The sequence below is a fragment of the Lepidochelys olivacea genome, assembly GCF_965140295.1.
Source record: "Lepidochelys olivacea isolate rLepOli2 genome assembly, chromosome: 1".
NCBI classification, from domain to species: Eukaryota; Metazoa; Chordata; order Testudines; family Cheloniidae; genus Lepidochelys; species Lepidochelys olivacea.
Window position 1 is genome coordinate 345,209,997 of NC_140411.1, and position 22,704 is coordinate 345,232,700.

At 53.8% G+C, this 22,704-nt stretch overlaps 1 protein-coding gene across 1 annotated transcript in view; it reads right to left on the reverse strand.

The window, feature by feature from the left end:
- Positions 1-22,704, reverse strand: part of PODXL (podocalyxin like) — a 91,861-nt gene that overhangs the window by 17,127 nt on the left and 52,030 nt on the right. The window contains exons 4-7 of the mRNA XM_084617688.1: positions 18,701-19,342; positions 16,108-16,370; positions 13,962-14,033; positions 1,642-1,789 (exon numbers count right to left, since the gene is read on the reverse strand). Coding sequence (XP_084473814.1) covers positions 1,642-1,789; positions 13,962-14,033; positions 16,108-16,370; positions 18,701-19,342 — 1,125 coding nt within the window. The remainder of the gene's footprint in view (positions 1-1,641; positions 1,790-13,961; positions 14,034-16,107; positions 16,371-18,700; positions 19,343-22,704) is intronic.

Below are 22,704 nucleotides of genomic sequence, written 5' to 3' on the forward strand. Positions count from 1 at the left end.
GGCGTCCTTCATGGAGCACGGGAGGGATCGGATTGTTACCCGCAGTTTGGCAAACAGCCTCTGCCAAGCAGCGGGCTCCTAAATCTCCTGAGGAGGTGGGGCTCTTACTGAGGTGACCATGCAGCTGCAGGGGGGTTGGGAGATGCCGTAGCAGGGCTGTGTGCCCAGAGCGCCAACTTGGATTATCTAGGTCTGCCTGAGCTTTGAGATCCCCTCTCTGCACACTCGCCCGCATGAGACCACTGGCCAGGTCTGGGACCAGCAGCTCTCCCTGGTGGGTAGAGGGGGGAGCACCATGCATCACTCTCACTTTCTCTCCCCCGCCCCCCCCCGCCCGCCCCTCGCCATGAGTGGCATTAAACAGAGAGGCAGGTGCTACCCTCCTCAGCTGTGAGAGCAAGTCCCCGCTCCAGTACCAGCTGCCTCAGAAGAGAGTAAAAGAGCCCCTGTAGGGGGCAGTTACAGAAGAGCCTGCCCCAAGGGGAGATCTCTTCCTGACCCCAGACAGCTAGCGGTTAGCTTCTGTCCTGAAGCATGAGAACTCTGGCCTGTCCTGCTTGTGTAAACTGGCTGTAAGCTCCTGGCCTTGCTGAAAGAAGGGGAGTGCATCTCCAGGCCCTGTACAACACTGTCCTCACCTCTGTGGGTGCCCAAAGGAGGTCAGTCCTTGTGGGGCACTTTAACCATTGAAGCACCTGCAGCCTGGACTGAAACCTACCACCTCATTTCACGTCAGCAACCCAACAGCCATCGAATTGACGTTCGGTCACGCCTGAGCCAGGCTGGATTTGAACTGGGGCCCTTGAAGTGAGAGATCATTGCACAGCTACTCTCCTGCGCCTCCATGGGGTGAGGCTTTTCCTCCCTGGGCTGGGCTCTGTTCCCTTGTTGATATTGACTAATGAGTCATAACCTTACTGGAAGATGAAATTAAGCTGGTCCCCACTGATCCACCTAGCAACTAGGTTTGGTACCAGAGCAGTGGCCTAGCGGTTCACTGATTACTGGGGCCACTGGGCTTCCATCGCAAGCCAAAGGATGACAGCGGGAACAATGGCGCGGAGCCCCAAACCAGCCCTTAATGGAAAGTACGGGAGTCCCCAGTAAGGCTGATTACACAGCTCCATGATTTCCACCAGGCTTCCCGTGCTTCCTGAAAAGACTAAAATAGTGGTGCCCAAACTTCTTCTTGCCTCCCCCGCCCCCCGCAGTAATGGAATGTGTCCGCACCTCCACCTTCCCCCACCAGGCCTGAAGCAGAGTCATGGCCAGGCTGGGGCCAAGAACAGAGGCCTGAGGCCAAGCGTGCGAGCTCAGGCCGAGAGCAGGGGCTGGCGGCTGAGCCACAGCCTGGAGCAGGGCTGCAGCTGGGTGCTGGGAGTGAAACCAGGACCACAGCTATGGCTGAGGCCGGGGCCAGAGCGGGGTTGGGTGGGGCTCCTCCCTGCCCTCCATCCCTCATGGGGGGCTGGCCCGGGCCACTGCCTCCCCCCGCAAGCTGGACATTCCTCCATGCCCCTGTAAGGAGGGGCACACCCCACAATTTGGGGACTACTGGGCTTAAAGGTCTTTAGCAGTAAGATGCCCCCAACCTCTTCCCTCTCCCTCCTGCAGAGCCCGTGGGCAGCAAGCAGGGCTCACTTTGCACAGAAACACCGAGCACAGCAATCCTGTTGGGGGCATTCCCAGCGGTGTTCAGACGCACGGTGCAGATGTCTCGGCTCCGGTTGAACGTGGCCTTCACAGCTTTGCAGAGCATGTTGTGCAGGGAGGGATCCCCAGGGATGCCCTGCAGGGACAGAAAGCACACATCAGACAAGCCAGGGCCAACTGCAGCACACAGCAGATACAGCTTCCAACCAACCTTCTGGGCTCCAGGTCTGCCTGGGTCCAGCTCCCCAGGTCAAATTCCACCCAGCACTGTAGTGCAATGAGCCTGATGGTTCTCAGCCCTGTTCTGGGGGCGAGGGCAGCTGGTTACATCACAGAACCACACCAGCACTGGGCACACATTGGCCCCTTTGTGGGTGGAGTGTGACCAACCCTCTTGCCCCAAGAGGTGGTACCAGTGCTACGGTGACCGGACACCTTTGAAATGGAGGCCTGGCCTGATTTAGTTTATCGCTCTACGGTACTTATACGCCCCCCCCCCCAAATAACCCCAGTATCTGAGCGCCTCCCAGTCCTTAATGCAGTTATCCTCCCACGCTTTGATGGTTTTAGCCTCATAACACGGATGGGAACGAGACACAGAGAGGCTAAGTGACAAGTCCAAGGTTACATGGGAAATCTGCAGCTCAGCCAGTAATGACCCCAAGTCTCCCACACGCCATGCTAGAGCCCTAACCACTGGGCCAGCTTCCGCTGCACTAAAAGAATATGGTCGGGGGCTTGCTTCTGAGACACTAAAATAGTGGCAACAGTTTCCTGCCTGGGGAGTCCTGGTGATGGTCTTGCTGCCAATAACCAAAAGAGTGCCCTGTTCTTTGCAAACACCACTCCCCTCAGACCTGACAAACTCACTACACCAAACAGGTCTCGCAGGGTATTTGCCAATAAAGAGATGCTCCTAACAGGTCTGGATTCATAATCATGGTGAGCTGTACATACGATAGTTGATAAGGTATTGCTATTGAACGTATGCTTTATGGACTTGGCATACAAGTTAAGCCACCTGAGGATAATGTATCTGCGCAGAAAGCAGGTGTCACCTGGCCCTGCTGAGCCAGCAAGGTAGTGCCAGGTGCTATTTGTTGACACCCCCCACACACACACCCCCGCTCCAACCCAAGACCATCAATGGAAAACCCCCAGCGACAGCTGCAAACAATTGAAACCACTTGGAGGTGAAAAGGAGCATTATAGCAGGCAGGCGTTGACCCTGGCTGGGAATAAAGACAAAAGACTAATTCAGTGTATGGCCGGGGGCGGGGGGGAAACGACACACATGACCTACTTTATTAACTAGGAAAGGGTGTAGCCCCAAGTCTGGGTTGTTATCATTTTGTTTTGTATTGTAGACATGTTTCCACCCCCTCTCTGTTGTTTCTCGCTGACTCTCGGTTCTTTCTTAAATAAACCGTCTTTTATTTCATGACACATGTTGCGTGGTTTACAGGAACGGGGATTTAAGGTAAAACTGGGGCCCTCGGCTCCTTTGGGCAGCACAACATCTGGGATTTCTGCAAGCAGCCGGGGCTGGATAGCACAGGAGAACGATTCGCAGGGACTCAGGGCCTGGGACATCCCTACTGCTAACCTGTAAGGAGAAGCCAGGGCGGGCAGAGGCCAAAGGAGAGGGCTTGCGAGGATGGTGGTGGCAGAGATCCCCCTGCACGTTTTGCTGAGACTCTCACACTTGGGAGGCTTGGGGTAACAAGGCTGCTTTCAGGCCCAGGTGCCCCGAGAGGCATCACAAGGTTGCCTTCCTTTCTAGACCCCCACCTCCAACTTCTCCAATGATCCACATTGGCTGCCTCCCTCCCCATGTAAACATGGGACCAGTCTCACTCTGGTCTTGCATAATATCCCCAGAGGAGACTGAGCGCTGTTGGGCACCCCACCACTGGCTTGTTGAGCGGCAGTGGGCTTCTTGCCCAGGGCTTTTTCTCTGCTGCGCCCAGATGCCCCAGCTGCTCAGGGTCCCATGAGCGTCCCTCCTGGCTGTGGCTTCCACTGCCTCCCCGCTTCATCTGCCTTGTGGCTCAGCCCCAAGGCAAGGAAGAGTTTTGAAGCAGTTTCTTTATCACAAGCCAAATCCACTTGGCCGGAGTTCTTCACCAGGGCACGGCCGGCCTTATCTGAGGGCTGCAGCTTTTGGAGTTACAGAAATAGCAACTCCCCGGAGGGGAGCCAGATCACAGGGGTGGGGGGGAGTGTTTCAAAAGGCAAAGCTCAGCCAAGGGAGAGGGTGCGAAAGCCGCCCTGCATCACAATAACCAAGTGCCGCTTGCACGTCCCTGGCCCCGGCTTCAAACGAGCTGGGCTGTGCGATTACTGAGACATGGGTCAGGGGAAAGGATGGGGCAGGGTAAACAGAGCCCTGCAAGAGAGCAGGCCCGACGGATTTGTACAAAGAGCCCCCAAGCCCCAGAGGCAAGTAGGGCCCCATTCAGCTCCCATCCCACAGGGATGTGTGAGCAAATGGTTGGGCTTGTGACACGGAGCGTGTGCTGGGCGGGTACCTGCTCGTCCCAGGAGAATGACCAGCCAAGCAGCGAGCCAGCCCCGCCAGCTGGCTTTTAGCGTGTTCCGGCCCGCCACTGGCAATGTACTCTGGTTAACACCACCCTCCCCGCCACCGTGGGATGGGGGCTGCCCTCCACCCCATGGTTATAACCCACAGCACCATCAGCCCCCAGGGAAACCCCAGCACAGAGAGGGCCGAGCTCAGACTGTGCCAGCCAGTGCGGCAGCAGCAGGGGGAATGCTGAGCTGGGGCGCAGAGTGTGGAGGCTGGCAGGAATGCCAGTGGGCACCTGGAACGGTGCCAGGCAGGGCTGGGGAGCAGAGCCCAGGAAAAAGGGGGTGTATGGGAGCTCCTGGAACAGTGAGGGGGGGGAGCTGAGATGGGGAGCCCAGGCAAAAAGGGGGTACCTGGAAAGTCCCAGAATGGTGGGGGGGGGGGCTGAGCCGGGGAGCAGAGCCCAGAGGAGAAGGGGGCACCCAGGAGCTCCCGAAATGGTGAAGGGGGGGGGGGCTGAGCCAGGGGGCAGAGCCTGGGGGAGAAGGGGGCGCCCAGAAGCTCCTGGAACGGTGCGGGGTGGGGGGGGCTGAGCCGGGGGGCAGAGCCCAGAGGAGAAAGGGGAGCCCAGGAGCTCCTGGAACGGTGCGGGGTGGGGAGCTGAGCTGGGGGAGAAGGGGGTGCCTGGGAGCTCCCGAAACGGTGCGTGGGGTTGGGGGGGGAGGCTGAGCTGGGGGGCAGAGCCCGGGAGAGTAGGGAGCACCCAGGAGCTCCTGGAACACTGCTAGCCAGAACTGAGGTGGGGAGTGGAGCACAAACACTGCTCCCCCGTCTCTGTCTGTCTGTCTCCAGCCACTGCCTGACCTTATGCTCCCACCGTAGCTCTCTGGGGGTAGGGACCGTCCCTCTGTTCTTTGCACACACAGAGCCCAGCGCAACGGGGCCCTACCATCTCGGTGCTACCACAACACACACCGTACTAGGGCAGCCGGGGAAGCAGATGAGCAGTGATGCTGCTGCTGGGAACTGGAGCACAGGGGACAGTGAGGTGGGGAGGAGGCAGCCGGTGTGAGACCAGAAGAACCGAGCTCCCTAACCCCTCACCTCCTAGTTAATTCCCTTGAGCCGTCCCACTCGGCCTCCCTTTAACTCCTGGGCTAGGAGGAGCCGGGCCTAGCCACACAGCAGTGACCCAGAAGCTGATGCTTCCTTTGCCCGTCCTCAGCCCCGTCCCGTGGAGAGGCAAGCCCGGTCTCTCTGCCAAGCCCCTGGGCTGGCAGCCACCAAGAGCAGAGTTGCTTTATTCCTGTCCTCTGCACCCCTGACCTCCCAAGGAACAACCTCGCCCCGTCTTGTCTAAATATTTGCGAAAAGGCGCCCGTGGCGGTGACAGGATGCACATGCTCCAGAGGAAGGAATGTTCCCCAGCTGCTAGCATGGGGGAGTTCGCCTGCATTGTTAGCCCCCCAGCAGGGATGAGGGCCCTTGGCCTCAGCTCCATGAGACCGGGGAGAGCTCCAGGTGCTGCCCATCTCCTGCCCTTTCGCTTTCCAGTGGGAAAGTCAGGCCCTGGCAGGCTCTTCAATCGCACAGCGAGCTCCTCTGAGACTCCCACCTCCCTCTGACCCAGCCAGCCCTGTCCACTGGTCGAGGCAGGGATCTGGACGTGCTAGCCCTTGGCTATGGCACTCAGCGCACTTGCTGCTGAAGGACCCACAGCAGCGTGCCTAGGGGCCTGCTAAGTGCCACGCGGGGCCACGCCTGCCCTGCTGGCAGCTATTGTTCCTGGGCACACTGCCAGGGGGCCAGGCGCAGCTCCCGTAGGAGGGCCGGACGCCCTATCCTGAGAGCTGACAACGGAAAGACGAGATGCAAGCAGTGAGCGGAACCAGCAAAGCGGAGGTAGGGCGCTCAGGTGGCCCCCTGCGTTGACTAATGACGCACAACGGGACGGGGCTAATCATTTACTTATCTTTTTAAATGACCCCTTTAAATATTCCCTCTCAAACCACAACCCTTTGTGCTCCCTTACCATCTGCCTCTGTCCCTCCCCGCCCCCCCCACCAAAAAAGGGCCTCGGCTTGGTATGCTGGGGGAAGGGGGAAAAGGGGGAGCAGCATTGGCTGCCTTTCCCCCCTCTCCCACCTGGCATTACTAGGTCCTCTCCCCACCAGGGACATGGCTGCTCCAGGGCTTGGGGTGCTAGCCTGGGATTTAGGAGTTCTGGCTTCAAGTCCCTGTTTGGCTGCAGCTTTCTGTAGGCCCTTGGGTGAGTGGCTCAGGGGAAGGTTTTCCGAAGACACCTGTTCGGCCCCTAACGCTCGTTGTTAGTGGTGCTTTTGGAAACCTTCTCCCCTTAGGGGCTGCGGGCCTCCGCCCCCCAGATCATAGCACGGCGCGAGCGCCCAGGCACCTTGCAAGGGGAAATCCTCTAAAGACTGTGAGGCGCTCAGCTAAGCTGGGGAGGGGGTTCAGATGAGAACCTGACTCTTTCAGTGGGGCCCGCTCCATCGCCGGGGGGGACCTGTGACTGTTGGAGGAGATCAGTGAGTATCAGCCTGCTGGATGCTGGCTCCCAGGGGCGCTGACTCCTCTTAGGCTCTCTGTTCGAAGGGAACTTTTCCATCCCTCCATCCCAGCTGAACGGGCTGAGGAAATCAGTGCTGCCCCGAGATCGGCTTTCTCACACACCCCGTGAGCTGAGTCCTGTCCCACACAGTCCACTGGCAATGGGACAAAGGCAAATCAGGGTCCCCCCCTGCTGAGGGACAAACAGCAAAGAGGACGCCAGCATGGGGAAAGGCGTGAGGACAGGCAGAGCCCTGCCTGCCTCTGGCACCTCCTGCTGTGGGATCTCACAGGTCTCAGGCAGGCTCAGAGCACACCAACAGGATGGAGCCCTGCCGTTCCCCCACCTACTTTGAGACTCACTTTGGGGCCTCCGGGACTTTGGCTTGAGCGACGACTCTGAACAGCTCCTTGGCAGTGGGGCGGCATCAGGGCTCGGGTGGCTTTGTGAATGCTGATTGCCAGAGACGCTGGTGCACATAGGGATTTAGGGGCCTACAGGGTTAGGCAGCAGGGAAGTGGCAGTTTTGAAAATGCCAGCGGTGTTTAAGAAGTGGCCGCAGGCACCTACCTATCCCGCTGAGGAGCTGGGCTGAAGTGGCTTGCCCCAGGTCACACGGGCTACTTGTAGCAGAGCTGGGAACTGACCCCACTCTCTAGTCTTGGTCTCTTCCCCTCCCTGGCTGCTACAAATGAGCCTGGCCCTGCAGAGCCATTGCTGGCTCGGATGGAGCAGCGAGCGCAGCCGTGTTAACATCAGTGTTGCCAACTCTTATGGTTTTTTCGGGAATGGAAGGATTTTGGTTGGGGCTGGATCCGGGCTTCGGCTGATGTGAGAAGCTCCAGTCCTCTAGTGACCCACCAGAGCTGCTGCAGAAAGAGCGCTCTCTCTCCCCTTCCCCAGGGAAACGCCAAGGGAGGAGGGAGCTAGAGACCCCAGCAGCTCAGCTCCTCTCCTTCCTCCTGTGAGCAACCAGGAGGGGACGGTGCCTCTGCTCCTCCCACTCCCTGCAACACCTCCCTGGGGAGGGGTGAAGAGTCCCTGGGAAGCACCCAGCCTGGAAGGAGGAGAGGGGTCCCCACTGCAGCCCCCCAGGCTTGGGAGAGGGGGTAAAGAGCCACAGGAGGAGCAGAGTGGGCTGAACTAGGGAGGTGGGGGCTGGGTGGGATGAACTGATGGGGCGAGGGCTGGGGGTAAAACTGATGGGGTGCTTAGGACAGGCTGAACTAATGGGGGATGCAGAAATAACAGGGAGTTGGGGGGTTGAACTGATGGTGGATGGAGGGAAGAACTGATAGGGTGAAGTAAGATGGGCAGAACTGATATGGGGACTGGCTGGGACAGGACTGATTTGGAGGTCAGGGGCAGAATTAATTGCAGGGCAGGGGATGGGGAGATGTTGGGGTGAGAGCTCCTGCAGTGGGGGACGGGGGGCAAATCCCCTTACTCAATACATTTGGGAGAGTGAGAGGCACTAATTGTCTCACAGACCCACGCTGGGGCTGGGCAGGGGGAGTTGAAAAATCAAAGGACAGGCCAAAAAACCACACTACCGTCTTTTTAAAAAATCTCATGATATTGTGGGCTGTCCTCCTGATTTGCTGGGGTTATGCTGTTTGATCTCTTGACGTTCCCAGTACTGCAACATTCCCACAGGGGCCTGTCAATATGATGCTGAATGCCGCAGGAATCGGTCTCCCTAGCAGCTGGCTAATTCTGCAGCACTTACTTAGCGCTGAATAAGGGTGCTGAACTATTTAAACCCTGCATGGGACTCACCAAAGTAATGGAAAGCCTGGCCCCCTCAGGTGAAGGGGGGGCCCACAGAATCCAGAACTGAACTGAAAACGGAGGGCAAAGAATAAGAAACAGGGATGGGGTGCAGCTCACAGGTCAAACTGAGGGACCCAGAGGGGAACGCCATGCACAGAATGCCAGACAGAGTCCACTGCTCCCACAAGGAGTCAATGCAGTCGGCTGATGCCATCCAAGGAACTCTGCACAGACAAGGGACTGGCAAACGGGCCTCCAGTCACAGGAACACTGCCTCCCTGTCCTGCTTTGATGTGTGGCTGTCCTGGCCAGTGCCAGGCGCCTGACAAGGAAGCCTCAGGACTTTGTGGGGCCATGGATGGGTCAGCCCAGGAGACCAAAGGGCTCTGGTTATCTGCAAATGTCATTTAATCACTCTGCTCAGACATGCCCTGGAGTGGCTGCCTGTATGGGCAAGAGGATGGTCCTGCCTTCATGGCCCATTCGGTCACTGCTGCCTCTACAATGACTGCCGGTGGCTATGGATGCCTCTCCACTAGAAACCACCAGGCTCACCACCTACAGGCTCCCAAAGAGCCATGGGACAACTTTAAGTCCCTCCTGACCTGGGCTGGGGTGGGTCTGCTGCCCTCTGAGGCAAACATCTCTGTTCCTCATCCCCAGTCTTCTGAACCTGCCAGTCCCCCATGTTTTCCATCTGCTCCAATGCCTCCCTGCCCCTCGGAGTATTTTACATTCTTTGGCTGGAGTTGACAGGGCCTGATGGGCTGATCTAATCTGGTTCCCACACTGGCTGGAATCTTAAACTAACATCCCCAAATGAGGTAACAGCACTTGAATCAACAAACCGCCCTAAACAGATGGACAGGGAGAGAGAACAGAGATTTCCCCCCTCTGCCACTCTCCAGCTCAGTGAAGTAACTCAGTTCGGCACTGAGCGTGGCTGACGTGGGAAAATCCGGGCTTCAAGACAGGGCTTATAGCATAGCAAGCTTGGCGTGCGCCTGCCCCAGTCGGAGGCCTGCTTTCCCATGTCAGTCGCTGTGGGGGTGAAGCTGCCAGGCTGCGACGATCCACAGATCTCCAGGAAGCAAAGACCTGCTCTCCCAGCCCTATTCCTTTCCTTTTCGGGGGGTGAGGGAAACAAGTTGTCACGGGCCCTTTAAACAACAAATCAAATCAATGAGATGAATGATATGGTGTTTCTGAGAGGCCCTGCCTAGGGAAACCAGCCCAGCTCCGGACATTATACTGAGCAAGGGGCTTCCCCTTTAAAAATTCTTCTTGCTACCATTAAGGATCTGGGTCTGCACCGTTGTGTGATACTGTTTTCCTCTTCCACGCTTTGTCTGGGTTGTCTAGTTAAATCACAAACTCTTTTGAGCAGGGCCCGTCTCTCACTATGTGCATGTACACCGCATAGCACCCTGGAACCCCAATTTGGGCTGGGGCCTGTGATACACATTTGAATCAATTCTGGAACGAAACAGTCCTCGTTGGTAGCTCTTGGTTTGCCGCTTTCCCTTGTGTTACAAAGTGCACGAGATTCTTTCACCTGACTGTCAAAGGTTTGGCTAGAAACTTGTTTATCAGATCATCAGAAGGGGGAAGCAGATGCTGCAGGTTCTCAGTTATCTGCTTAGCTTGGGAGACATACAAATCGTTCTGATTTTCAGGAGTTCCTGTCATAGGGCGTTAAAGGCAGCGGAGCAGGAGGCGTTCCAGGAGCTGGTGAGGCAGGCACCTTCCAATGCTTGTGGGATGCATAATCAAGATCTTACTGCAGCTGCTTAAATATTTAATTAGCGCATCGTATTAACATTTCAGATAATTGCCATGTCTCTAAGAAATTGGAGTTGCAGACTTCCTGATGAGCCTGCCAGACAGTGCGAAAGTGCAGGTCCCATAAGCACACAGGAGATGTGGACGAAGCTAACCTATGATGTTCACATGCCGACTACCCGGAAATGAGCCAGAGGGGAGGGTTGGGGAGGTTGGCTGTGTAGAGACAGACACCATCATCAGGAGAGGACTAAGTCCAAGTCCCTGCCGCTAAACTCCTTTAGCTGTGAGTAGCAGGCTGCTACAGTCACACTCACACACACTAAGCTAGTGTCCCTTCTCTGCACACACACCTCTTCTGAACATCTGAGGTCGATGGGAGTTCACGTCCCTATCTAGGGTGTGATTTTGTAACAAAGATGTATATACAGACAGACACCACAGGGTCTCAGCAGGGATCAAGCCCTGGGACTGTCAGCACCAAAGCACCAACCCTGCCACTTAGGCTAAAGGAGGAACTTACTCCTTGAGCTGTACGAAGCAACAAGTTCTTACAGTCGCTAGGGTCTGCTGCAGGGAGAAGAGAATCCCTGGCTACAGCCAGCGTGTTAGACAAACAAGATTAAAAAAAGTGACAGCCAGTTTAGGTGCAAATTTTAGAGTTTGTAAATAAAATACAGGAGAAACATTTTCATGAATGAATATGTACACAGGGTGGTTGAAAACTAGAGGTTATTTTTGGTCTGGATTTAAAGATTTAGAGATTTAACAGAGATTGGGATGGGACCTAACCTGGGGAACAGATTATCCCACATCTGCCTACAGCAGAGTTCTTACAGCTTCCACTGCAGCACATGGATCTGGCCAGCGTCAGACAGGATACTGAAGCAGATGGACCTTGGTTCTGATTCAGTCTGGCAAACTATGTTAAACAGCCCCCTGCAGTTTGCAAACCTGTCTAGTGCTACTGACTGACAACATGGAAGTGAAACTAACTAGAAACACCAGCAAAACAGGCCAGTGTATCTTCATCCTCCAGTCCAAGTGAAATATACCAGTGGGGAAAAGTAAAGAGGAAGGTAGGAAGAGCCAGACTGGATCAGCCCTGAGGTCCATCCAATCCAGGATACTGTCTCTGGCAGTGGCCAATACAAGTTGTTTCAGAGGAAGGTGCAAGAAACACTAAAGTGGGCAGTTCTGGACTAACCTACCCAGAGAAGTTTCCTCCTGACCTCCGCAGTGAGAGGCTGGCTTATGGCCTGAAGCATGAGAGTTTATCCCTTCCAGACATGTATTGTTATTTTAAATCCTGTTTAACTATGGATGCTTTATCCATATTATCCATGTTAATGCCGAATGCTTTTTGGAACCCTAAGCAATTAAATCATCAGAGGGTGTTATTAGCAACACAGATAAAGACCCAGATGGGGTTTTTAGTCTGATAGTATCCATTTAAGGAGCTAATTTCCCCCCAGTAGTGGCAAGAAAGAGAAGGGGTGACTGATGACCAGGTGGTGGCAGCAGCGAGTCATTTCCCATCTCAGATGTTGCCTCTCAGGCTGCAATTTAGGTGCAAGCTTGCACCAACCCCACAAGAGTGCTTTCAAGGGGCCCACTGGCCAGCCATCAAGCTATTGTATTGCTTGAGAGGCCAGAAGTGGCTCAGAGGCCCTGCATCTCAGAAATGTGCAGGGCTGCCACTCACAGAGTCCCTGCCATTTTCAGGCTCTCGTTTATGTATGTTTTTTAAGCCTACATGGTAGGAAAGGGGATTGACTGTACTTTCAAAACTACTTCCGGGTCCATCCCTAACATCCATCCCCAGAGCCAGGGGTTCAAGCTGGACCCAACCGGGAACATCTTCACCTCTCAAACCAAGCACTCCCCCCCCGCCCCCCCCCCATACACACACGAGTGACAGACAGGGATTAACAGGCTGACAAACAGAAGGGGGAAGGTCTGCTTCCTGGTCCTGGCAGCTTCAGAACTGCCATGATCTGTATGAATGACGATGTGTACTGCACAACAGACTCTTTCATCAGAGGATCTCAATGCATTTTACAGACATTCGGGAATTGCATCTCCCTGCATTCCAGTGAAGTTAGGATTATTCCATTTTACAGGTAACAGGAAGTTTAACTGACCGCTCTGAGGCCACGCAGGGAGAGCCACGAAAAGGACCCAGAAGTCCTGACCCCCTCTGACTCGGTATTTATACTATCATGAGAACCACCGGCGCCAGAAACTAGAGCTTTATACTGTCCGAGAGCAACTCCGAATCTGAACTGTGCTCCAAATCTGAAGCAGCTGCTAGTGTTCTGTGGCAAGTTGGCTGGTCGCATAATGCTGGCTCCTCCTCCTCATTTCCAGGGTGCTACATCATATTACAGACAGCGAGAAATAAACTAAATACTTTCCCAGATAAGCAACTGCTGTGGTAGCCACTAGGATGTTATGTGACAGTGAATGACAAGTGAGGGGTCCCTGAGTTGTGGTGTGGGACACATTAAGAAAGAGTCCGAGTACTTTTGGTAGAAAAGGTAAGTGCCGGGTTCTCCTTTCAACCTAAACCAGTTTTACAGCTGGTAACTCCACTCACTTTAGTGGAGTTGCTCCTGATCTTCCCCAGTACAAGCAAGAAGAGAATAGGGACTTTTCTCTCTCCCTCTAGGGTTTTCTCAGAAATTAGCTGTTAAAATCATGTCAGAACTGAAGTGGAGGGAGAGGGAGCGAGAAGGTAATCTGAATGGTGTGGTTTACTGGTCCACCCTCACAACCTGCCATGGCCAGAAATGAATCTCATTTCCTGCTGGAACCCCAGTTTTCCAGAGCTGTAAGGCATGTGGGCCTAGTTCTAACTGTCTGCAAGATACAGGACTGTAACACTGTGCCTGGACCCTTGGTCTAACAGGGCTTTTTGGACCTTAATATAGTGAGTCCCAGATTGCAGGTCATTTGCTGTAAGACGAGCAGTCATGCTACCTTCTGCCGTGACGTTGCTAGGTCTCATAAAATAAGCAAGGTCTGTCTGTGCTAGTACTTGGATGGGAGATCTTCAAAAACCAACCAACAAACCACCTAGCTGCTGCGCTGAATGGTGCTGGTGAGTCGGGGGGGTGGGGGGGGGCACTGTTCACTCAATATTGAGCGAGCTCCCCAGCATGCTATTGGAGGGCAATGCGCCCCTGGAAGTATCATCTCGTAGATGAGATATAAATCCAAGGTCCTGACCGCTTCTGGGATGAAATTCTGGACCCAACCAAGTTAATGGCAAAACTCCAACAGACTTTAACAGAGGCAGGATTTCACCCTGGTCTTTAAAGCTCCATCTGCACTTTCCCCAACCAACTTGGGTTGGTTAATGCTTGTTTTCTGACCATCTTCCTACTCTGCTGATTATAGTCTGCCTATCTTTAACTCCTGCACCAGTTTCAACTGGATATGGTCTCTTGCCTTATTGGGAAGTATTGCTGTGTACTGTTAAGCAGTTGCCATTTTCCACCCCAGAAGTGATTGCATTTCAGTAGCTGGTGAAATCATTCCTGTGCCTACAGCTTGTCAAGCGCTTTGAGATCCCTGGGGTTAAAAGCTGCAGGGAAGTTGCTGTTGTAGCCAAGGACAACGGGGTGTTGTGTGTAAAGGGGGGGTACTCACACAGCGTATAGGCTGGTTCAGGGTTAGAATGATTGCTGAGTCGCTGGACAAGTTCTGGTTCTCACAAATGAACTGAAAAAAAAACAAAACAACCCAAGTCATTTCTGCGTGGTGGAAGGACAGCTGGTCGTTGATGCAGCAGACTGATCAGAGACACAGGGTTGCAAACACTTCAATCAGTTCTATAGCCTGTGTTAGGCAGGTCAGACTAGATGACCTAATGGTCCCTTCTGGCCTTAGAAGCCATGAATATGAATCAAGGGGCAGAGATGGCAAAGGCCTGGCAGGTCTACGGGGCCCATCTCCCAACCCTTTATAGGTAAGTGTCCTGAACAGTCTGGGCACTTCTAACCAGGAAACTGTCGTCTGACCTGTATTTGCTAGCATATGTGCCAAAACGGGCTTAGGACCTAGAGCAAGGGGTCAGGTGGAGAGATCTGGGTCTCACCAACGTGTTCCTGCCAATAAGTGGTTCGAGTCCGACACTCCGTCACGTGATTTATGGGAGTCAGCCATGATGCATGCCCACCCATTGTGAAAACAAACCCCCCAAAACGTTTCCCTCTCCCTGCTTCCTGTTATCACGGCCCCCTCTCCTGTGCTCACATCCTAGCCTCATCATCTAATTTCTGTTGTTGTTTATAGCATGCCCAATTTCTAGAGCAAACAAAATGACCAGATATGGCCTCTGTCCAAAGCCATAACAATCTAATTCCTCTCCAAGTCAGTCAGGGCTGGATTCACAAAAGTACCCGGGTGCCTAAACCCCAGATTTAGAAACCCAAGTCCCAGTTTTGGCTCCACGGCAACCCTCAAAACTGCCGCTGAACCCAGGAGATGCTAAAACTCCCTCAGCACCTGTGTTTGCCTTAAAAATTGCCGCCATGCCTATGTTCCTGCCTCTGGGCCTCGGCACTGATGCCTCACTCTAGGTACCTGGGCCTCTATCTCCCACTTAAACTTGGCCGTCTACGTCATCTGTGGGGCCAATCCGAGAGGTGTGCTCAGAGATCGTCTACCAGACTGGGCCCATCAGGTGAGTTCAGTGGAGGGAGGGGAAGAAAAAGAAGAGCTCCCACATAACAGCTGCAACAGGAGAGATTGAGGAAGCCCTACATCAGTGTATCTGGTAGCCTAGTAGTTAGTGGCACTCACCTGGGATGTGGAAGACACCCCCCCCCCATTCTCCCACTCAGGCAGAGGAGGGACTTGAATTGGGATGGGGGGGGGGAGTCTCCCACATCCCAGGGGAGTGCTCCAACCACTGGGCTGAGTAGTGAGGGAGGTAGGACCTTTCCCTCTGTTGCTTGGCTTCTTGCAAAAACCGTAGATGGCTAACCCCACAGCTGGGACTCACAAGCGGAGCTAGGCACCTCCCTGCAGCCCAGACTTAGCTCCAATGCAGGGGCAGGGCTTAGCACCGCTCTCCCCACCCCCACTTGGCATCTCCCATTGGCCAGCTTAGGCGGCTCCGTGCCTTGCATGCTGGCTTTTGTGAATTACAGTGTAAGGCACCTGTCTGTCCCCATTCATTGTATAGAGAGCCTGGGCACCTACCTCCTGTGATTTTCTCGGCACCGAGTCACTCGGTGTCACAAAGCCTAAGGACCTTTGGGAATCCAGGCCTCGCGCCCTCCATTATACTCCCCATCCCACCCCGCAAACGAGATGTCTTTCCTGAATAGCTTCCCAACAGTAGTCCTCCTTCGCCCCTATCTCCAAATCTATACACTGCGGGGGGGGGGTCTGTCCATTCCTGTCTTGCGGGCTCATGTGTTTGTAGAGACTTCCCTTGCAAGAGATCACCCCCTGACGACAACAGAGATACATACGCAATGACACATGCCATAAGGAACCCCTGACCTATGCATACATTGGGTGCTACTTCAAATGAATACGCTGTTTTGGGAATAAAACACAAGCCCCTGCTCCTTGAGCAGAAAGAGGGTCTCTATTTGCTGTCAGCAGCAGTAGTAGGGCTTGTATCTTTTCTGTGGTCCAGCCACCAGAGAGAGACCTGATCACACATATTGAACCTGGCATGTTCCAGCGCCATAAGGCTTGACAGTCTTAGGCCGCCCAAGAGGACTGAGCCTGTTCTTCTGCTGGCTTTGGGCACGCCCACCTACACCCAGGCCCTTGTTACCTGACTTTTGGGCAGGGAGTCAGTGGGCTTGGATTCCCTGCCAGGAGTTGGAGTGTGGCGGCTCAGTGATGTGCTGGCTGTAATAGAGATCACAGTTCCAGAGCTTGAGGCTGGTGGCTGTGATATAACACCCGACTGCCGTGTGGTTGGAACTGCAACTTTCCCATGTTTGGTAGTACTTTCCGTAGATGCCACAGGTTTCACTGACTGATGTCCATTCTGGGGGGTATGTTCCTTGTCCGCAGTAGCACCTGAGCCCCTTACTAGACATCAGAACACAAACAAACAAGACGTTGATCAGTTATAGCGAAGCCCGACCAAAATGCGAAGAGCAGACAGGCGCCACGAGGAGCAATGAACGGTGAACTGCAAAAGGAAGCTTTTGCCTAAACTTTACATGACATTTATTGGCAGCCCTACCTGTATCCTGAAGTTTTTTGTCTAGGAATTCCTTAGTGGTGTTTATTAAAATAAAAGGGGTGGGGGGGCAGGTTAGAGAATACTGATATGTAAAAACTTGCTGTAGATTGTTATATTCCCTTGAGATGAAACCTCACCACTCTGGGGCCTGAAGGCTGCCCTGCTTTATGCCAAGTTAAAGCCACTCTCTGAGGAGATCTGCCAGGGGCTGTGATGGGGGGAGGGTGCCAGCTGAATGCCTCCCATAAATCCCCCTTATAGAAGGATCTCGCTGATTTCTTCCAAGAGAAAACTGACAAAAATCGTGACCTTCCCCGTCCCCTCAGCTCACCTCCTCTCCTACAACTCTCCTCCTTCTCCCCTGTCACAGACGCAGCAGTTTCTCATCTGTTCTCCTCCCCTAACCCCTTCACTTGCCCAAGTGGCCTCCTCCCACTTTATTTCCTGATCTCCCTCATGTCTAGGCTCATCCCCTCCCTTATGCTTCTCCTTAACCTCTCTCCTCCGACTCCTTCTCCTCACAACACAAACATGCTTTGGCCTCTCCATTTTTTTTTTAAAAACCCACCACCTCTGTCCCCACTTGCTGCTCCAACTACTCCCCCCATTTCCCTTCTCCCTTTCATCATGAAGCTCATTTAATGCAGTGTCCACAGCTGCTGTCTGGAGTTCCTCTCCTTCCGTTCCATCCCAGACCCTCACCAGTCTGGCTTCTGCCCCTTGCAATCCACTGAACTCGCTCTTGACAAAGTCTCTAATGACCTGTTCTTAGCCAAAGCTCAGAACCAGTCAGTGCTCCATCCTCACCCTCCTGGAGCGGTCAGCTGCCTTCGATACAGTCAGTCCTGCTCTTCTTGAGATCTTGTCCTCCCTTGGCTTTCATGACTCTGTCCTCTCCTGGTTCTCTCTAATCACTCCTTCAGTGTGTCCCCCTCCGACTTTCTATGAGGGATCCACAAGGCTCTGTCCTGGGTCCTCTTCTCTTCTCCCTCTATCCTTATCCCTGGGTAATTTCATCCGTAAACACTAATTCAACCACCATCTCTATGCTCTCTACCTCTCTACTCCAGACCTGTCTCCTTCTACTCAGAATCAAATCTCAGCCTGCCTCTCTGACACCCTGTGGATGTCTAGCTTTCAGCCTAAGCTCAGCATGGCTAAAAGAACTCTTAAACTCTCCTGCAAAAAAAAAAAGGAAAATCTCCTCGTAACCTCCTCTCTTGATCACAGGCCTGTAACCTGGGCATCATCTTTGATTCAGATCTCTGTCTAGGTCCTCACATCCAGGATGTCTACGGCATGCCGATTCTTCAAAAAAGAACTACGTAAGTTCATGGAGGATAGGTCCATCAATGGCTATTAGCCAGGATGGGCAGGGATGGTGTCCCTAGCCTCTGTTTGTCAGCAGCTGGGAATGGGCGACAGGGGATGGATCACTTGATGATGACCTGTTCTGTTCATTCCCTCTGAAGCACCTGGCATTGGCCACTGTCGGAAGACAGGATACTGGGCTAGATGGACCTTTGGTCTAACCCAGTATGGCTGTTCTTATGTTCTTTCTGTATAACCTCTCTAAGATGCAGCTTTTTCTATCCATCCACACAACTAAAATTCTCATCCAGGCTCTCATCTTGATTAGAGCAATGTCCTTCATTCTGGCCTTGAAAAATACAACCTTGCCCCATTCGTATCCAGAATGCTTCTTCAACGATCGTTTTCCTAGTCCATTGTGTCGACCATGTTGTCCCTTTCTTGGCATACCTCCACTGCCTTCCCCTTCTCCATCATGTCATACATAAGCTGGTTTCCATGGCATACTTGCTACATTTTCAAACAAGCACAGACGGGGCCCTGGTAGGGACAAGCGAGGAATTTGGCCTCTATGCTCCATTTGGTCCTGAGCCTCTTTTGCTGAGGCTGTCAACAAGGGGGGCACTTGCTAGGGTGGCTTTTGTGATAGGGACCCCTGGCCATTGGACTCCGAGACACCAGGTGATCTCATGCAGGCCGCTGAACGGCTGCTGGGTGGCAGCGACTGCAGCCATGGCCAAGCTGAACTCGACACGAACCCAGGACCTAATCTAGCCTGGAAAGACTCCATGACCCATTTTCTATTCCGGAGTCAGCCAGCATTCCCCCAGCCTCCAAAGCCTACACACAGTCCTGCTCATACCTGTAACGGTTTCTGGTGTTTGGAGCTTCTGCGACGGAGACACGGCGGCCGGATCAGTGGCGTCTCCGGAGCTGGGGATGTAAGCAGTGATGGTAGGGCTCGGGGCAACAGCCATGGGAGCAGCTGGGGTGGCCACGGAGCTGGGGACGGCTGCGGAGGTGAGGACATGGACAACTGGGACAGTCAGGGCACGGACAGTGAGGGGTTCTGCAGAGCCGGCAGTGGTGCTGACCACTGCTGCTGTGCCCTCAGAGGGAGCACTAACTTCAGTGGGCGGGGTGTTGGTGTCGGCAGGGGTCAGAGTGCTTGCATGAGTGCGGGATGGGACACCGGTGGGGGGCGGGGTGCCGGTGCCCGGCGAGGTTCCAGCATCAGCGGAGGATGGGGCGTCGGCACCACCTGGTGTACCAGAGGTGGGGTGGGGCAGGGCACTGGCAACAGGCAGGGCCTTGGTGGAAGTCGAGGCAGTAGGCAGGATGCCGGTGGAGGGTGAGGTGTCAGCTTTGGTGGGGGTCAGGGCGTGAGTGGGGGTCGGGGCACCTGTTGCGTCAGTGGGGGGTGGGCTGCCCTTGGAGGTGGCATTGGCAGACGGGGCACTTGTGGTGGAAACAGCAGTCGTGCCTTCTTGTCCAGCTGCACCTCCTAAAAAACACAAAAGGGCCAAATGGTTACAAAACGAAAGGGAGGGTTTCCTGCCTTCCCTCCAGCCCGCCCCTCCACCTGCTCTTCCCATGCACCAGGTCCAGCGCGGACACGTGTGTAAATAGCTAATGTGCGGGAACCAGCCCCTGCCCACTGCTGAGAACACTCGCTCAGCACTTCCCTGGCAGCCCCTATAGGACCAGCTTACTGTGTGGGATTTTCAGAAAATGCCCTAAGGAGCAGCGTGGCAGAGGGGAAGGCTGAGGACGAGGTAAGGAAAAGAAGTGAAGAAACCAGTCTAAAGGGTACAAGTATCATAAAATGCATAGAACTTGGAGGGAGGAGCACAGATTGCAGGAGGGAAGAGTTTGGAGGAGGCACCAGGAAGTCGGTCTGTGGGCACATGGCTGGAATGCCAGGTGCAGACACAGCATCTCTGTAAATAGTTCTTACTGAAGAGCCTGTTGAATTTGACACGCGTTGAGCCCTTTCATATTACCACCTAGACTGGGGCACATGAAAAAACACGTAACAAGCCAATGGAGGAGCACGTGAGACTTGCCCTTGATACCAGGCAGGCTCTTTCCCTCTTGCCACCCCTCTGCATTTTGTTCCCACGTCACCTCCAACCCAATCTTCAAGAATACCCAGTTGAAGACTGAGTCTACAGAGAGGATCTGTGGCAGAGGGCAGCAGCGAGACAGCTCAAAACCACAAAAACCCAGTTCAGAGGGGTGGGCAAAAGAATAACACCAAAATTGATTTAAATTAACAAAAAAAAAAAAAAAAAACAACCGAGCAGCAAACCAGACAGGATACCTTGCACAATATACATTCACCAATGGCTCCTGCAGCTGTCTCCTGTAGCCATTCTCCTCTGCCAACCAGGGGTGCTGGAACAATTTGTATAGGGGAGGTGCTGAGAGCCACTGAATCAAACTGTAAACCCTGTATATGATGGAAACCACGTCAAGCCAGGGGGTGCAGCAGCACTCCCAGCACCCCTCATTCCAGCACCTAGGCTTCCAACTGCCTGAGTAGGGTACGTCTACACTTTCAAGCTGGGGGTGTGATTCCCAGCTCACGTAGGCATACACATGCTGAAAGCGGAGTGGAGCCGCGGTGGTGCAAGGTGCTGGCCATGCCAAATACATAGGGGGTGGCTAGCCCTACTCACGCTGCCATGGATACAATGTATTTTTAGCATGCTAGCTAGGAATCGCACGCCCAACGCTAAACACAGACATACCCTGACAGACTCTCCCCCAGCTGGAAGACCAGGGGTTTGATATGGAGAGAAAGGAAGTCCCCGCCTTAGGTCTCTACTTGATTGACAGCCCCCTTAGTCAATTGGCTTTACACTAGGCTCACACCCGGGTATTTTGCTGGCTTGGGTCTCACTAAAAGCCTCCCCACCAGTACCATCGCCACCCTCCAAGCCATCAGTCCTGCTCACTCTCGTCCTTGCACGGATTAGGGCCTGGGCTGAGTTCCCAGCTCACCTGCTGAGTGTCCTTGGGCAAGTCACTTCACCTCCCTGTGCCACCTCTATTTACCATCCCAGCTTTCTGTCCGTCCTGTCTTGTCAGCATTTTGGGGCTGGGAGATTACGCGTATGTGAAGTGCCAAGCACAATGAGGTCCTGATCTCCGCTGGGGGCCTCTAGGTATCGCCATACATATTAAATAATAAGAATATGTTGGGGATCTGATTTCCCCCAAAGCTGTGGTTGTTGACCCTGCCAGAGCCAATCAGGTGTCCGCCTGGATCGCAAATGGCCTGTGTCCATGTCACCTCCAGCTGTAGTCATTTCATACCCTCCACCCCCTCACATGTTCCTCCCCAGAGGGGAGCTTCCGTTAACTCATTCCCAGATACAAAAATCTGCAACCTGTGACTTTTCCTGGATGGATGAGAGCTGCAGTTCTCACTCCTCCTGCCCATCCTACGTATCCAGGCTCCCTCGCACAGGGACAGCAGTCTCAAGAGGGACACGGGCTGGAATGTAAGCAATGGAATTCCCCCCCCCCACCCGCCACACCCTTTGTTGCAGCTGATATCAAAAGGCATAACAGAGAGAGAGAGGAAGCGGAGAACGAGATCTCCCGCCCAGGAGTGATCTATCTATATAAGAGGCATCTGTTAGGTGGGACCGTCAACCCTGACAAAAGGCCATTGTTTCAGCACAAACCCTGTGATGCAGTCATGGGATGGTGAGGAGCCTTGGGAAGCCCCTTGTTAAACACCCCTCCCCCCAAAATTCATCAGAAGGTGGGGGTGATTTTTTTTTTAAACCTCTGATGGAGCTCAGCTCAGCCCTGGCATCTGCCCAACCCACCCCACCCCACTCCCCGTCCAAGGACAACTTATCTCTGGGCCTCAGGCAGATTCTTCTGAAGAGCAATTTTTGGCAGCTGGAATGGAGCAGATGCCCTTAATGGTATGCAGGTCCTTAAGCTTCCAGGGGAGAGGAAGTCCTCAACCCCGTCACTTCTCCCCATCTCAGTTGACACACACCACGTCCTGGGATGTATTTTCAATACACTCATGTTGCCAGCAAAGTGCAGCTTAGGCTAAGCCTTGGCTAGAAAGACCAACCAGTGGCTGAGTCTTTGCCACTGGTAGGAAGCCAGTGTGTCCATACCCATGTTTGCTCTAATTTACTTTTTGCCATCCATCTATTGGAGAAAGTTATCCTGATGCCCAGCAGGGGCAAGGAAGCTCCTATCACCGTCAGTTCAACTAATGGACTGCCAGCGAGGACGCATCTCACTGCTCCTATGCTAACAGGTTAAACAGTCCTCCTGCTGCTGTTTCACAGACACTGCTAAGGAGGCCAGACTGGACATTTCGGGGTGATAGCATCAGGGTGAGGTTAGTAACACCTCATTAACTGGACTTCCATCTCTTGTAGCATGCCAGGGAAAACTAAGAGATACCCCGTTAGTCCCCAGGTTTGTTGGAAGACAGTATCTTGGAGGTGGAATCGTCATGGCAGCTTAACAATAGTTGTGACAAATCCAAATCCTGAAAGCAAAAGGCATGTGGCATGGGAGGCTTTGAAAAGGCAATTAAAAATTCACACACACGCAGCAGTTTGAGGTTAAATAGTCTGGGAGGAATAAGTGCCCTGAATAAAAGCATAACATGATCATATCAGTGTGCATGAGAGATCATTTGTCTCCCTCGAGGGAAGTCCTAGCGTGGATAAGAGTCTCTTACCGAATGCTAGCTACAGGAGTTACCCCCTCACAGCAAATGAGGTGGGTCTCTGGTTGCAATGCTGAAAGTGCCAAGTTCAGTCCTCGCTGATGACTGAGCCTGATTCTCTGTTGCCCCGTGTCTTGTGTAGTCATTCATGG